This window comes from Macaca thibetana, chromosome 10, assembly GCF_024542745.1.
Source record: "Macaca thibetana thibetana isolate TM-01 chromosome 10, ASM2454274v1, whole genome shotgun sequence".
NCBI classification, from domain to species: domain Eukaryota; kingdom Metazoa; phylum Chordata; class Mammalia; order Primates; family Cercopithecidae; genus Macaca; species Macaca thibetana.
The window spans coordinates 31,424,415-31,441,173 of NC_065587.1; the positions used below are offsets into that span (position 1 = coordinate 31,424,415).

General features: G+C 50.8%; 2 protein-coding genes across 2 annotated transcripts in view; one reads left to right on the top strand and one right to left on the bottom strand.

Annotated features, from left to right (window-relative positions):
• DGCR6L (DiGeorge syndrome critical region gene 6 like) overlaps positions 1-16,759 on the top strand; it is a 197,137-nt gene that overhangs the window by 88,608 nt on the left and 91,770 nt on the right. The window lies entirely within an intron of this gene.
• Positions 1,534-16,571, bottom strand: ZNF74 (zinc finger protein 74). Its single transcript, XM_050746089.1, has 5 exons — positions 16,024-16,571; positions 15,258-15,343; positions 8,989-9,115; positions 8,394-8,489; positions 1,534-3,837 (listed from the first exon to the last, which is right to left on the bottom strand). The coding sequence occupies exons 1-5, from the start codon at positions 16,055-16,057 to the stop codon at positions 2,246-2,248; spliced, it is 1,935 nt and encodes a 644-aa protein (XP_050602046.1). The 5' UTR covers positions 16,058-16,571; the 3' UTR covers positions 1,534-2,245.

The window sequence follows — 16,759 nt, forward strand, 5'->3', positions numbered from 1 at the left end:
CCAGCTAATTTTTTTTGTATTTTTTGTAGAGATGGGATCTCCCTATGTTGCCCAGGCTGGTCTTGAACTCCTGGGCTCAAGTGATCTTGCCTTGCCCTCTCAAAGTACAGGCATGGGCCACTGAGCTGAAACCTGAGGGTCATTTTTATTATGATTTTGTGATTTTTAAAAATTTTTTCCAATATACATATAAAATTCATAATCAGGGAAAAGTTTTTACATACATAAAAGAAAAACATCAAGACTCCAATATAAAGAGGCACAAAGGGCATATTCAAATATTTTTCAAAAAGAAAGCTCAATAGGCTGGGTGCAGTGGCTCATGCCTGTAACCCCAACACTTTGAGAGGCTGAGGTGGGAGGATCGCTTGAGACCAGGAGTTTAATACCAGCCTGAGCAACACAGTGAGATCCCTCTGTTCCCCAAAAAATTTAGCTGGGCATGGTGGTGCACACCTGTAGGCTCAAAGTCCCAACCATTCAGGAGGCTGAGGTGGGAGGATCACCTGAGCCAGGGAGGTTGGGGTTTCAGTGAGCTGTGATCACACCACTGCACCATGGAAATAACTTCAACATCCAACAAAAGAGTATCTAAGAGACCAGAGAGAACACTGTGCCTCTGTTTAGAAGTATAACAAGGAGAGTTTAGATGCTTGAAAAAAAAAAAAAAATTTGCTACAAAGCTAAATGGGGAAACAAGATAAAAACTATAGATATGCTATGTTTAAAATAATGCAAAGTTCTATATGAGCAAAGCACAGGGTAATGTATCAAAGTGCAAAATGCAGTTTTATTAAGAATTATGGGGATTTTATTTTTCATAAGTCCACATTTTCTGAACTGTGGTTATTTTGCCAGCATAACTTAAAAAGCATACTGAAAGAATTTCATAAATGATAGCACTCCATACAAACGTAAAGTATTATCACCAAGAGGGCAGCTTATTCTTGCTTAGGACTGAGTAGAAATAACATTCATTCAAGATTAACTCTGTCTTCCTATCTCTGAAGAGTGTCGGGACAGGGGACAGGGAGAGCCACCTTTTCCAGGGTTTGTACAACACCTCCATGTGGGACCACCATGGAGCCCGTGTCCCTGGGCTTCAGCTCCCTGCCTCCAGTGGATGCTGGGAGGGGCTTCTTCTGTGACCTGGGCTGGTGACTGGTGCTACATAGTGAGAAGCCCTGCAGGGCAGCCTCACCAGCCCAGGGTGGCCTTGCCCAGCCCCAATCAGTGAAGGGGAGCCTCCAGACACATCTATCTTGATGTCGTGCCCATCTTCCCTGGATGCACTGGGCACTGCCTGGGAGTTCCCAATTTCTCACCAGGGGCTAAATGGCAAGAGGTGATGTTGGCATGTTAGGATCTGGCTACAACGCTGTGGGAACACCCCTGACTGCACTGTCACTAACACACAGCTCTGCAGTAGAGCTATTTACATGAGGTAAGTCCAGGAAATTCACTTTTTCCAAATGCCCACCGCCCAAGATTATTCTCCTCTCTAGCAATATAATAATGTTCACTGGAAAGTAATGCTATTCATAATTCTTGTTTTAATATTATTCTGAAAATAATAGTTTATGGAGGAAACTCCTGATGGAAGCCATGTCAGGAGTCCGTCCGAGGATACAACAGTTGATATACCTCCTTTTTATTTCACACAGGGTCTTGCTTTGCCACCCAGGCTGCAGTGCAGTGCTGTGAATCATGACTCACTGCAGCCTTGACCTCCCAGGCTCAAATAATCCTCCCACCTCAGCCTCCTGAGTAGCTGGGACCACAGGGACAGGCCACCACATCTGGCTAATTTTTGCATTTTTTGTAGAGATGAGGTCTCACCATGTTGTCCAGGCTGGTCCTAGACTTCTGGGCTCAAGCGATCCCCTTGCCTTGGCCTCTCAAAGTGTTGAGATTACAGGTGTGAGCCATGGCACCCAACAAGATCCCTTCTTTTTATTGGCAAGAAAGATCTTTCCCCTTGTCAACAACTTCCAGGTCCATCAAGGAAAACAGGTGACAGGACTACCTCAAATGGCTCTCAACTTTCCTCCCGGCGTGTGGCCCTTCTGGGGAGGTGACTGACTTTAACTAAGAGAGGCACCCTGGCATGCAGACCTGATTGGGGTGATAAGGCAAGGCTCCCACACCTGGAGAAAGGTGGTCTGGATCTAGGAGCCAGGGAGGATCAGGTGCTTTCCTCGTTGAGTAGCTCAGAAGGCGGCTACTGACACCAAAGCACATCATGTTAGTTTCGAGGTTTGCTTCCCAGGGAGAAATTTCTGCCAGCTCGGGGCGGAACGACGCACAAGAGCTTTGCCACATCCAGCGCGTCGATGGGGTCCACGTCCCTCAGCCCAGCATCCCCTGCACCCAGCAGGCTGCCAGGCACGTAGTATGTGCTGAGCAAGTGTTTGTTGAACTGGATGGCCAACGGCTTCCCCTGGCTGTGCAGCCTCTGGTGCTCAGTGAGGTGCGAGCTCCAGTTGAACATCTCCCCACATTGCTCACACTTAAATGACTTCTCCCCGGAGTGGATTTTCTGATGTTTAATGAGACAGTGGTTCTGACTGAAGGCTCTGCCACACTCGCCGCACTTGTAGGGCTTCTCACCAGTGTGGATGCGCTGGTGCACGATGAGGGACGAGTGGCAGCTGAAGGCCTTCCAACACTGGCTGCAGTCGAAGGGCTTCTCGCCTGTGTGGATGCGCCGGTGCACGATGAGGTAGGCGTGGGAGCTGAAGGCTTTGCCGCACTCGTTGCACTTGAAGGGCTTCTCGCCGCTGTGGATGCGCCTGTGCACGAGCAGGTACGCGTGGCAGCTGAAGCCCTTTCCGCAGTCGGCGCACTTGAAGGGCTTCTCGCCCGTGTGCGTCCTCTGGTGGAGGGTGAGGCGCGAGCGGCTGTTGAAGGCCTTCTCGCAGTCGCTGCACTTGAAAGGCTTGTCCCCACTGTGGATCTTCTCGTGCACGGTGAGGGACGAGTGGCAGGTGAAGGCCTTGCCGCAGGAGCCGCACTGGTAGGGCTTCTCACCCGTGTGTATGCGGTGGTGGCGTGTGAGGTGCGTACGCTGGTTGAAGGCCTTGCCGCACTCGCCGCACCGGTAGGGCTTCTCGCCGGTGTGCACCCGCAGGTGCATGCTGAGCAGCGAGCTGCAGCTGAAGGCCTTCTCGCAGGCGCTGCACTTGTAGGGCCGCTCGCCCGTGTGGATGCGCTGATGCACGTTGAGGGACGAGTGGCAGCTGAAGGCCTTCCCGCACTCGCCGCAGAAGAAGGGCTTCTCGCCCGTGTGGATGCGCCGATGCTCCAGGAGGTTGGTGCTCCAGGTGAAGGCCTTGCCGCACTCATCGCACTTGTAAGCCTTCTCCCGGCTGTGCCAGCGCCGGTGCAGCGTGAGGGAGGAGCTCTGGCGGAACGCCTTCCCGCATTCGCCGCACACGAACTCGCCCTCCCCGGCGCCCGCCCCGCGCTGCCGGCGCGCCTGGGGGAACTTGTGCGGCTCACTTGGCGTAGGGGCGTTTTCTCCCGCACACAGTCTAGCAGGAGCCTTGGTTCTGCCCTCAGTAGCCTGGACGTTCTTGCGTGTGTCCAGCAAGCGTCCCCCCTCGGGAACGCGTTGCTGGGCGAAGAGGGGACACCTAAGGGGGAATTTCTCTACAGGGACGTCCCAGACGATAGCATGTGCAGGCGCCCAGGGCGCAGCCTGACTCCTCTGCAGAGCACCGGCCTGGCGCCCCCACGCCTGCGCCCCGCCCAGGGGCCGCTCCGTGATGGGCTCCTGGGCGGGTTCTTCTTTGCAAATACCCTGCTGTTGAGAGGGCACCGCCTTCAGCTGCCATTCTGTAAGATATTGAAAGTGATTTTCTGTGAGCAAGCGGAAACCTGGCCTAGAATTCAGATTTGAGAACTGACCTGGAGATGCAGATAAGCCCAGAAAAGAGAGGAGAGGACACCAGGGCCAAGGCTGGAAGGCGCAGGCAGAGAGAAGGGAGAGCCCAGGATGAGATGTGCAAGCAAGAGCAGGAAGAAGGGAGAGGAAGAAAACGCAAGGAGCTACCAGAGAGCAAAGACTGGGAGAGGTGGAGAGGCCAAGGGAATCCCCGGAGGAGCAGCTACAAGCACCAAGGGGGCTGAGAAAGGGGCAAGCTGGGGAGCTGGTGATCAGGATTACACTCATTCACAGACACATCGGCTGACCGACTGCTGTGTCAATACCATGGCAGGTGATCGTAATACACAGGGCAAATGCAAGTTTTTTGTGTGTTTGTGTTTTTTGAGACGGAGTCTCGCTGTCGCCCAGGCTGGAGTGCAGTGGCGTGATCTCGGCTCACTGCAAGCTCCGCCTCCCTGGTTCACGCCATTCTCCGGCCTCAGCCTCCCGAGTAGCTGGGACTAATAAATGAATTAAAAATTGTCTGTGGTGCCAAAAGGAAAAAAGGGCCTCCCACACCCCAGCGCTTCCCTTTAGAACACTGGGAACTGCAAACGCTTTCTCTGAGACGCATGCAAACCTCTTCAGAAGCGAAATGACCCTAGTCCAAGAGTCCAGTCCAAGATGTAACTTCCTGCTTGTCAAAAAGGTACAAGAGGCTGGGCGCGGTGGTTCATGCCTGTAATCCCAGCACTTTGGGAGGTCAAAGTGGGCGGGTCACTTGAGCCCAGATCAAGACCAGCCTGGGCAACACAGACCCCACTACAAAAAATACAAAATTAACCAGGAATGGTGGCACATGTCTGTAGTCCCAGCTACTCAGGAGGCTGGGGTGGGAGGATCACCTGAGCCTGGGGAGATTGAGGATGCGAGCTATGATCACGCAACTGCACCCCAGCCTGGGCAATAGAGACCCTATCTCAAAATAAATAAATTAAATAAATAAATAATAAAAACCCAAAAAGCTGTACTCTTCCTTTAGGTGAAGACAGTTGCCCTGTGTGCTGGGTTGGATCTGTCTCCTCTGTCAAAGGGGGATGTGTTTTTCTATCCTGCACACCACATCTGGTTAAACACTTATTCGATAAGAAGGCTTGCTTTCTTTTCTATCTCTACAGCAAGGTTTTCTGAGCTGGCAGGAGATTTTATTTCTAATTCTGTCCTTCCCAGGCTTAAAAAGGGGCATCTAGTGCAGTGGGCAGAGCTGCACGGTGGTGCTGCCCGTGGCCCCAACCCATCCAGAAGGGCAGGGCAAGTGGAACTGGCCATGGCACACATGGCAGGTAGCCAGGTGGAGAGCAAACAGCATGTGCAGAGGCTCAGAGGTGAGACAGTAAGATGAAGACAAGATACGCAGAGGCAGGAAGGCTGAGAGGTGACCCTGGCAAGGTGGATGGGTTTGAGGTGACCAGATGCCTGACTCAGAGGGCAGTGGGGGAGGAAAGGCCTTTTGCACAGAGGGTGACCCTTGATCATGTGGTATCTTGGTGGGGGGCGGGGAGCAGGGGAAGCAGGGGGCGGGGACAGAGTCTCGCTCTGTTGTCCAGGCTGCAGTGCAGGGGTGCAATCATGGCTCAAGGCAGCCTCCAACTCCTGGGCTCAAGCGATCCTCCCGCCTTGGCCTCCCAAAGCGCTGGGATTAGATGTGTGAGCCCCTGTGCCTGGTATAATGGTTTGTCTTGAAGGTGGCTTTGGTGGTGTGTAAGGAGGTGGGAGCGAGCAGTTAGGGAGGCCAGTTAGGGAGGCCATCTGAATAATTCAGGTGAAAAATGGCAACTTCAGACTGGTACCAAGGCTGTGAAAATGAACAGGAAGCAGCCGATCTGAGAGCCATCGAGGAGCTAAAACTGATGGCTCTAGCTGTTGACTGAAGGTGGCAAGAGAGGAAATGGGGGAGAGGATGAGACCTCAGCAAACACCCAAGCCAAGGATGGACGATGGAAGCTTTTGCAAAGACAGGGACGGGAGGAGGAAGGTCCAGTTCCAAGTCTGGTTTTAGACATGCAGGCAGAGGCCCACGAGGTGGTCAGTGACAAAGGGCTGCAGCTCAGCTGGCGTTGCTATAGTGTAGACCACACCCACACCAAGTGAGAGGTGAGTCTAGGGAAGGTGCACAGAGCAGAGAGAAGAGGCCCAGGCCAGAAAAAAAGTCGTTTTGGCAGCAATAGGGCCAGCAACACAGCAGGGCACATACATTTAAGGGATAATGTGCAATCAGTAAACATCACGTGAGGATGCTCACTACGTCACGGCCAGTGTGGTAGCCAGACTCCGGTGTGCGTGCTGTGCTTCCAGGGGTGCGTAAGGCTTTATTTATTTATGTTTTTGAGACGGGGTTTAGCTCTGTCTCCCAGGCTGGAGTGCAATGGTGCGGTCATGGCTCACTGCAACCTCTGCCTCCCAGGTTCAAGCGATTCTCCTGCCTAAGCCTCCAGAGTAGCTGGGATTACAGGCGCCTACCACCACGCCTGGCTAATTTTTTTTTTTTTTTTTTTGAGATGGAGTTTCACTCTTGTTATCTGGAGTTACCTCCCGGGTTCAAGCAATTCTCCTGCCTCAGCCTCCCGAGTAGCTGGGATGACAGGCATGCGCTACCATGCCTGGCTAATTTTGTAATTTTAGTAGAGATGGGGTTTCTCTATGTTGGTCAGGCTCGTCTCGAACTCCTGACCTCAGGTTATTTGCCTGCCTTGGCCTCCCAGAGTGTTGAGATTACAGGCGTGAGCCATTGCACCCGGCCACGTGTCGCTTTAGAAAAGTCTATTCGCACACAGAGGAACGGCCTAGAGGAATCAGTGACGTGGTTAGTTATTGGAGAACAGTTATCTCTGGGTGGAAAGATTATGCAGGATTTTAATAACCTTTCAGCCTCATTTTCAGTGTATTCATATATGAATCAAACAAAAATATGAATTTTTTAAAACCTGTAATTTTGTCAAAGAGGACAAAGCAAGCATCAGAGGCTGGGGTGAGAAATAAAGACCAGAAAGCGGGGGCTGCAGCTGCTGCTGCAGGTTGGGGCTGGGTGGTGTGTGGCAGCAGAGCGGGTATGGAGAAGGGACTGCCTTCCCCGACCCCTGTGCTCTGTGCTCCACAGCTTATTGGCTGCCTTTCCCACAGAAAGGTGTTTCTTAAGCTTTCTAGACACCTAACATGCTCAGCAGTCACTGTCCAATAAATTAAGCTGAAATTATTTAATTCACTTATTCATCAACCAACTCAGTAGAGAAGTCTACAAAAAGAATGTTGGAGAAGAAAAACAGACCACCTTCTGCTCAAGACCCACCCTGGTCCCCTTTCCCTCATGGAGGGCTGCCATCTTGGCCACAACCTAGAAGCCCTCACTGATGTTGACCCTGACCCTAATGCTGGCCCTGACCCTGATGCTGATGCTGACCCTGACCCTGATGCTGGCCCTGACCCTGATGCTGATGCTGACCCTGATGCTGATGTTGACCCTGACCCTGATGCTGGCCCTGACCCTGATGCTGATGCTGACCCTGATGCTGATGCTGACCCTGACCCTGATGCTGGCCCTGACCCTGATGCTGATGCTGACACTGATGCTGACCCTGACACTGATGCTGACTCTGACGCTGATGCTGACTCTGACGCTGATGCTGGCCCTGACCCTGATGCTGATGCTGACCCTGATGCTGACTCTGACACTGATGCTGACCCTGACACTGATGCTGGCCCTGACCCTGACACTGATGCTGACCCTGATGCTGATGCTGACTCTGACGCTGATGTTGTCCTTGACCCTGATGCTGATGCTGACCCTGATGCTGATGCTGACTCTGACAATGATGCTGGCCCTGACCCTGATGCTGATGCTGACCCTGATGCTGATGCTGACTCTGATGCTGATGCTGGCCCTGACCCTGACACTGATGCTGATGCTGACTCTGACGCTGATGCTGGCCCTGACCTGACACTGATGCTGACCCTGATGCTGATGCTGACTCTGACACTGATGCTGGCCCTGACCCTGACGCTGATGCTCATGCTGGCTCTGACACTGATGCTGGCCCTGGCCCTGACACTGGCCCTGAACCTGACGCTGATGCTGGCTCTGATGCTGATGCTGACGCTGACCCTGACGCTGACACTGACCAATGCCAGTTGCCCCTCCCCTGGTGGCCCCCTGACCCCAATCCCACACCCCCGGCTGCCCAGCCAACACCACTGGCTCAATATTTCTATTCCTGCCTCCCCACCCCCATCAGCAGGTGGTCATTTGGTCCCAATGGCCCGGTTTGCTCCCTGTTGTATCCCAGAACAGGTTTCAGCACACAGGCAGTGCTCAATATGTGCTGAAGGGAGACAGGCGGGAGGGTCTGGTGGAGGACCTGAGAAGGTGACATGGAACCAGAGCAAATGGAGGGAGGAAAATAGGGGCCATAGGAGGAGGTGCCGCTGGAGGTGCTGGGGCCGGCACCCTTCCACCTGTGCCTCTGCTCACCTGGACGGGGCCCTCCAGGGACTTCCCTCTGCATGCTCCATGGCTCCTCGCCTCGTTCCAGATGGGAGATCACGTCTGGCTTGTGCAGTGGAGGTCCTGCTTGTGGGGAGAAAGTGGGGCTGGGCATGCTGTGGCTCTCCAGGCCCAGCTGACCTCAGGCGCCGCCCCTAACAAGGACAATGCCTGTGAAGTGGACACCCTCTCTGGGAACAGGAGGTCCTCTGGGCCAAAAGCGGTGAGGGTCTCAGACTGGAACCCAAATCCCAGTGCACACTCTGAAGACCCCACGTGTGCTGACGTCCTTACTTTATTGCTCGAGGACCGTTTCAGAGCCAGCTGGGCTCCAGGGTCCCACCTTCCTCTCTTCTCTCCCTGCCCCCACCCCAGGACCAGGGGAAATGCCAAGCAAGGATGCTACCAGCTCCTTCTGGTGTGGCCAAGGCCCCTGGCCATGAGTGCCCCAAGGCACAGGTCTTGCTTCCCACCCCATGACATATCTGGCACCAGGGCTGGCACTGAAGGGATCGTCCTTAATATCTACCATGCAGAAGAAGGCTGACAGCAGATGCCCAGCCTGGGGCTGGGGGGATCTTACCTAGGGCAAGAAGGTTCTGGTAGTTCTCCAACATCACATCCCGGTACAAGGCCCTCTGAGGGGAGTCTAGCTGACCCCACTCCTCCTGGGTGAAGTCCACAGCCACATCCTTGAAACTCACCGATTCCTGAAATGACATATAGGTTTCTCACTCACCCAGGAATGATTCTGTGTCCATGGTTCCAAAGGAGCCAGAGATTGATTAACGACCCTACAAGTAAAGGGTTAACCTCAGGTGACCTTCTCCCATGCACAGAAGGTTGTGCTGTAGACACTGACCATGACTGAATTTGGGGACCAGGGGCAGGGAGAGGGGCTGGGAATTGGCATGCATTCCCACACCACCTTCTAGACTGGGAAAGCAGGTCTGAATAGACACTGCGGGGTCTTGGCAACTTGAGGTGGGACCCACATGGCTGTTGTATCACGCTCTAAGTCCTGGGTGAGATGCTATGCTTCATGGGGTCAAGAATTTCAAACTTAAAAATTTGAGAGAATATTAATAGTACAAAAACCCCAGCAACTCTATTCAAAGCTCACTAATGCAAAAGGATCCGAACCCAGACTAGATACCGTTATTACACTCTAAAGAAGGAAACCTTGTATATATATCAGCAAGTTCTGTGCCCCAAGGGATCAAGAGAGGCTACCTGCAGTCCTCACCTGACTGCCTTCCAATCCTTCCCGCCTGCTCCCCCTGGGCCTGGGCATCCTGGCCACCACCCAACTCCAGACTTGCTTTGATCCTTGAAAGGATCAAATAGATGCCAAGGAATTTCACTGCATCCCAGAACAAATCCCAGAAACACTTAAGAAATTCCAAAAACCTACTCAACAAAGTAAAATTCACAATGTCCAGCATCCAATCAAATAACTAAAAGGTGAAAAACATTAACGAAATCAGAGGAATTAAGAGTACATTAGAACAGTATGTGTTTACCTCAAAAGAAGTCATTAAGGGAGGAAAAGAGAAACAAAAAAGACATAAGACATAGAAAACTAATAGCAAGGCTGGGTGGGGTGGCTTATGCATGTAATCCCAGCACGTTGGGAGGCCAAGGTGGCAGATCACCTGAGGTCAGGAGAATTTCTTGAACCCAGGAGGTGGAGGTTGCAGTGAGCCAAGATTGCGCCACTGCACTCCAGCCTGGGTGACAAGAGCGAAACTCTGTCAAAAAAAAAAAAAAAAAAGGGGGGGGAAAAAGAGACATGTAAATCCAACTATATTAATAATTACACTAAATGCGAATAGTTTAAACACTCCAATTAAAAGGTGGAGACTGTCAAACTGAATTAAAAAAGCAAGCTACAGAAACCTACTTTACATACAAAGATAGGTTAAAACTGAAAGGATAGAAAAAGATAAACCCTGCAAATACTAATTAAAAAAAAAAGCTGAACTGTCTATAGTAATAGCAAAGTAGATTTCAGAGAGACGACTATCAGAGATAAAGAGAATATTACATAATGATAAAAGGCTTAATTCGTTAAGAACTTATGGCAATCCTAAATATAAATGTATCTACTAAAAGAGCTTCAAAATACATAATGCAAAAACTGACAGAACAATTGAAAACACCATCATTCAACTTGACTTAACAGATATTTACATAACACTCTAGCCAACAAAGGCAGAATACATATTTTTCAAGGGCATGTGGAACATTTACCAAGATAAACCACACTCTGGGAAATAAATCTTGGCAGATTTGAAAGGCTTTAAATCATACAAAGTTCATTCTCTGACGACAATAGAATTAAATCAGAAATCCATAATAGAAAGTTATCTGGAAAATGCCCTAAATATTAGGAAATGAAACAACACATTCTGAAATAACATACGGTTGAAGAAGAAATCACTAGGGAAATTAGAAACTATTTTCAGCTGAATAAAAATGTAACATAACAAAAGTTGTAGGATATAGATGAGGCAGTGCTTAGAAATTTACAGCGCTGAATGCTATGCAAGGAAAAAAAAGTGTCAAATCAATATCTATGTTTCAATCTTTTTTTTTTTTTTTTTTTTTTTTTTTGAGACGGAGTCTGGCTCTGTCACCCAGGCTGGAGTGCAGTGGCCGGATTTCAGCTCACTGCAAGCTCCGCCTCCCGGGTTCACGCCATTCTCCCGCCTCAGCCTCCGGAGTAGCTGGGACTACAGGCGCCCACCACCTCGCCCGACTAGTTTTTTGTATTTTTTTAGTAGAGACGGGGTTTCACCGGGTTAGCCAGGATGGTCTCGATCTCCTGACCTTGTGATCCGCCCGTCTCGGCCTCCCAAAGTGCTGGGATTACAGTCTTGAGCCACTGCGCCCGGTTTAAGACACTAAAGTAGGCCGGGTGCGGTGGCTCAAGCCTGTAATCCCAGCACTTTGGGAGGCCGAGGCGGGCGGATCACGAGGTCAGGAGATCGAGACCATCCTGGCTAACATGGTGAAACCCCGTCTCTACTAAAAATACAAAAAACTAGCCGGGCGTGGTGGCGGGCGCCTGTAGTCCCAGCTACTGGGAGGCTGAGGTGGGAGAATGGCGTGAACCCGGGAGGTAGAGCTTGCAGTGAGCCGAGATCGCGCCACTGCACTCCAGCCTGGGCGACAGAGCGAGACTCCATCTCAAAAAAAAAAAAAAAAAAAAAAAAAAAAAGACACTAAAGTAAGTAAAATAAGTTTCAATCTTAAGACACCAAGGAGATAATAAGGATCAGAAATCTATGAAATGGAAAACAGAAAATAGAGAAAATCAATAAAACAAAAAAATGGGTTTTTGAAAAGATCAATAAAATTGATAAACTACATGGCTCAGCAATTTCACACCTAGGTATTTATGCAAGAGAAATTAAAATGCACAGCCATACGTGTACTCAAATATTTATAGCGGATTTATTTGTAATAGCAAAAGCCTATGAGCGACTAAATATCCATCAGCTGGTGAATGGATAAGCAGACTATGGAATATCCATCCAATGGAGTAATGGGCTGAATTGTATATCCTTCACCTCAAATTCCTATGTCTCAACCCTCAGTAACTCCGAGAGAGGTTTTTTCCTTTTTGAGACATAGTCTCACTCTGTCACCCAGGCTGGAGTGCAGTGGTGCAATATCAGCTCACTGCAACCTCTGCCTCCTGGGTTCAAGAGATTCTCCTGCCTCAGCCTCCTGAGTAGCTAGGACTATAGGCACACGCCACTACACCCAGCTAAATTTTTGTATTTCTAGTAGAGACAGGGTTTCACCATGTTGACCAGGCTGGTCTTGAATTCCTGACCTCAAGTGATCCACCCAACTTAGCCTCCCAAAATGCTGGGATTACAGTCATGAGCCACTGCATCTGGCCTGGAGAGAGGTTCTTTGAAGAAGTAATTAAGTTGAAATGAATTCAATACAGTGGGCCCTAATCCAATATAACTGGTGTCCTCATAAGAAGAGGAAATTTGGACACAGACATAGAGGAGGTAAGACCATGTGAAGATGTAGGGAAAAGGTGGCCATCTACAAGCCAAGAAAAGAGGCCTCGGAAGAAACCAACCCTGCTGACACCTTGATCTCAGACTTCTTTTTTTTTTTTCTTCTTTGAGACAGAGTCTCACTCTATCACCCAGGCTGGAGTGCAGTGGCGCGATCTAGGCTCACCGCAAGTTCTACCTCCTGGGTTCACGCCATTCTCCTGCCTCAGCAGCCCATGTAGCTGGGACTACAGGCGCCCGCCACCATGCCTGGCTAATTTTTTTGTATTTTTAGTAGAGATGGGGTTTCACCATGTTAGGTAGGATGGTCTTGATCTCCGGACCTCGTAGTCTGCCCGCCTCAGCCTCCCAAAGTGCTGGGATTACGGGCGTGAGCCATCATGCCTGTCCTTGATCTCAGACTTCTTGCCTCCTGAATTGTAATAAAATTAATTTCTGTTGTTTAAGCCCTCCTGCCATACTTTGTATGGCAGCCCTAGCAGACTAATACAAATGGAATATTACTCACCAATGAAAAGGAACAAACTACCGATTCACACAACAACATGGATAAACTGAAAAGCATATGCTAAGCGAAGTAAAGCAGAGACAAAAGACCACATAGTATAAATTCCATATGAAATCCTTAAAGAGGAAAATCTATAGCAAAACTATAGTGGTTACCAAGGGAAGAGGGGAGAGGACTGAATGCACAGGGGCATGAGGACATTTTTGGGTCATGGAAATGTCCCATATCATGATTGTGGTGCTGGTTACACAACTGTATATGTTTGCTCAACCTCATCAAATTGTATACTTAAAATTGCACAGTTGTGCTGTATATAAATTACACCTAAATAAAACCTTACCCCGCAAAACACTGGATTTCAGATGAGGAGGTAGAGATGAGGACAAATGCTGAGAACACACCCCTAACTGAGGCATGCAGGCATGAAGGACGATGATAGTCGAGGGAAGGAGAAAATGGGCTGAAACAAAGCTCCAAGCTGGGTGTGGGGGTGCACACCTTGGTCCCAACTACTCAGGAGGCTGAGGTGGGTGATTTGCTTGAGCCCAGGAGTTGAAGGCTGCAGTGAGCTATGAGCATGCCACTGCACCCCAGCCTGGGCGACAGAGCGAGACTCTGTCTCAAAGAAAAAAAAAAAGAAAGAAAGAAAAACAAAAAATAGCCCCAAAGGTATCAGAATATGGTGCTGGCCAGTGAGGCTGTCAGAGGCTACATGGCTTCAGTGTGGGGAGCATCAACCAGCAAGAGTAGGGTAGGGTCTGAGGCCCGCACAGGCCTTTTTGGTGGGTATTTCTGGTCCACTGGGAGAAGCCTATGTCTAATCTGTCTTCATTCTGCAGGAAAGGGAATAAAAAGCCCAGAGAGTATGTGTTGGAATCAGATGCCGATGTGGTAATGACACTAGCAGAGAAGTCAGAACAGACCACACAAGATGTCCCAGGAGACAGAACAACTTGAACTGTGAGTGTGAATGAGACTGTCAAGAGAAAATGCCAAAGGCGATGTGTACTCAGGACAGTCAACTGGTTATTCAAGGATGTAACAAGCAAATATTTTACAAATAGGAATAACACATGCACAAGGGCCCTACCACCTAGAGGGAGCTGCACAGACACATACAGACATACATACATGCCCGCACATTTTTTTTTTTGCTGAACCATTTGAACGTAAGTTGCAGACATCATGACGTCTCACTCTACAGTCTTCAACTTGTATCTCCTGTGGATATTCTCTTACATAGTCACAGTACTATTATCACACTCAATAAATTTACTATTGATATAATATGACCCAAGATACAGCCCATTTTCAAATTTCCTCAATTGTCCCAAACTGCCCTTTTTCAATTTTTTTGGATCTATACCCTAATCAAGGAACATGCATTGCATTTGACTGTCAAGTTTCTTGAGAACTATAAAGCATCGTGACACACTACAGAAGTGAGGCACATCTCACAATACACGTTTTACAGCTGTTTCTAGCTGTCAATAATCAGCTGTCACCTCTTTTGAGTGGCAGACTGACAAAATCACAAAATGCTAAAAACCAACCAACCAAACAAAAAAACCCATAGACCCCTCATCCCTCCAGATCTTTCACTCTACTGTGCTCTTTGTCAACTGCACCCTTCTAAATACTACCATGGGGTAGGGCGGTTGCCGTAGAGAAACAAAATGAGGAACAGAGTCCACAGTCTGTAAAAGGAGGGATCTGGGTCCCACGTGGCTGCAGAAGTGCCCAGGGCCAATTCCTTGCTGATCCATCAGATTCTATAAATCTCCAGGACTCTCCATGAAGGCCCCACGCCAGGGGCCAGGCACAGAGGAAAGCACACAGGGATGCCTCCCCTACCACTACTCTTAACCCAGTGCTGCAATCCAGGTCTTCCTCAGCTGCTGCACGTGTCCCTGTCCGATTCCATCCCAGTAAATCAACGGTGCAAACATCCTGCACCAATCCCTGGCCAGCATGTGGAGAGACCCCATGTGAGCCATCACCTACTTTCTCAGGTTCCACTAAAACCACTCCTCAGAGCTCCCAGGACAGCGCTGGGCAGAGAGATCCCCAGGAACTGACCCACTGAATCGGGTTGGAGGAGACACTCCATAGAGTACATCTCCAGGCACACCTCGGGCAACATGTGGACTCTTCAACTGGAGCTGTTTCCACTGCCCAGAGCTTCCTCAGGACTGGCCAGCAGGTACCCAGGTGAAGGTCTGTGGAAGGCTGATGATCCAGGGCTGGGGAGGAAATGTGCCAACCCTCTTCATAAAGAAGGAAGAACACTCAGCCACTCACCTTGGACCTGGCTTCGGGAAGACCCCAACCCGATATATCCTCGGGATTCTCTTTCAGGGAAACAGCAGGATCCTGAGAGGAAAGAGCTGGGGAAGGAGAAATGAGTCAAGGCCACGGCTACCAGGCTCACAGCTGAGCTTAAAGCCCACCTGTCGTGGCACAAGTGAGAATCAGAGAGGAGGCCAAACCTGCCGGCAAGGCCGGGTGGGGAACAAGCCCCAACAGCTAGCACCAACTGATATAGCATCGAGGGATAATTCTGCCTGTGTCTCAGACACTCCAATTCATGAAGAAAAGAGCTGCTATCCCCCAATCAAGCACGTCTGAGTGGGAACAAATGGTTGGGCACGGGGAAGAAAGAAGCAGGAGGCCAGGCGCGGTGGCTCACTCCTGTAATCCCAACACTTTGGAGACCGAGTCGGGCGGATCGCTTGAGCTCAAGACCAGCCTGGGCAACATGGCGAAACCCCGTCTCTACTAAAAATACAAAAATTAGCCGGGCGTGGTGGCGCGCGCCTGCAATCCCAGCTACTTGGGAGGCTGAGGCGGGAGAATCGCTTGAACTCGGGAGGCAGAGGTTGCAGTGAGCGTAGATCAAGCCATTGCACTCCCGCCTAGGTGAGAGGGTGAGACTCCATTTAAAAAAAAAAAAAAAAAAAAAAAAAAAGATGCTGGATGCTTCTGGGAAACTGGCCTGATCTCTCTGAGTGTCAATATCCTCAAGTGCAAATCCACAGACACGCTGACTACAAGAGCGAAGCTGTACCTGTCTTCTCGGGCTCCGGGGCAGGGATCTCCATGGCCTCCACGGCAGCCTCCCCGGGAGGAGTGGGCAGCTCTGTACCTTCCAGGACCCAGGGCAGGCCCAGAGGAGCGATTCCTGCTCCTGGGGCTCAGGGGCCTGCAGCGGAGCCTCGCAGGGCGGCCACGCGCTCACAGCTGCACGATCACACGCACGGAGCCCCCTCCCCGCGCCCGGCTGAGGCGGGGCTCAGGCCGGCTCCGCAGATACCCACTCCCCACACCGGGCTCAGCCCCATGCCCGGCGCACGCACGCCCCGGCACACCCCCGCCACACGCTCCTCCGGGCGAACCCGCGCTCGGAGACCAGGGCCAGGCCTAAGGTTCCGCGGCCCGGAGCCATCGGACGCCGAGCGACCAGCAGATAGGTCCCGAGGCGGACAGAGACCGCTGACGGTCTGAGGGACCGGCAAGTGGACAAACCGAACTCCCACAAAAGGACGGCGACTGCCACAAAGAGCAGCAGGCGGCCGCCGCTGGAAAGTGCGCCTGCGCAGAACAGGCGCAAACTACACCTCCCGGGAGCCTTTGCGCCGCGCAGGCGTCAGACTCCATTTCCTAGAGGGAGTCCGGTCCGGTGCTTCAGTCCGGACGCCAACGAGTATGTAGCATACCCTTCTAGGAAATGTAGTTCCTGGGCCAACAGCCGGGAGCTCGGGCAACCGCCACGCTCTTGCGGGCGAATGTAGCCGTGAATCTAG

Bases quoted from the DNA above. Each gene is read 5' to 3' on its own strand.
- ZNF74 (XM_050746089.1), bottom strand. From the start codon at position 16,057: ATGGAGATCCCTGCCCCGGAGCCCGAGAAGACAG. The intron at 15,344-16,023 runs GTACAGCTTCGC...CTCCTTCCCCAG, and splicing joins CCCGGAGCCCGAGAAGACAG to CTCTTTCCTCTCAGGATCCT. The intron at 8,490-8,988 runs GTAAGATCCCCC...CCCCACAAGCAG, and splicing joins CCAGAACCTTCTTGCCCTAG to GACCTCCACTGCACAAGCCA.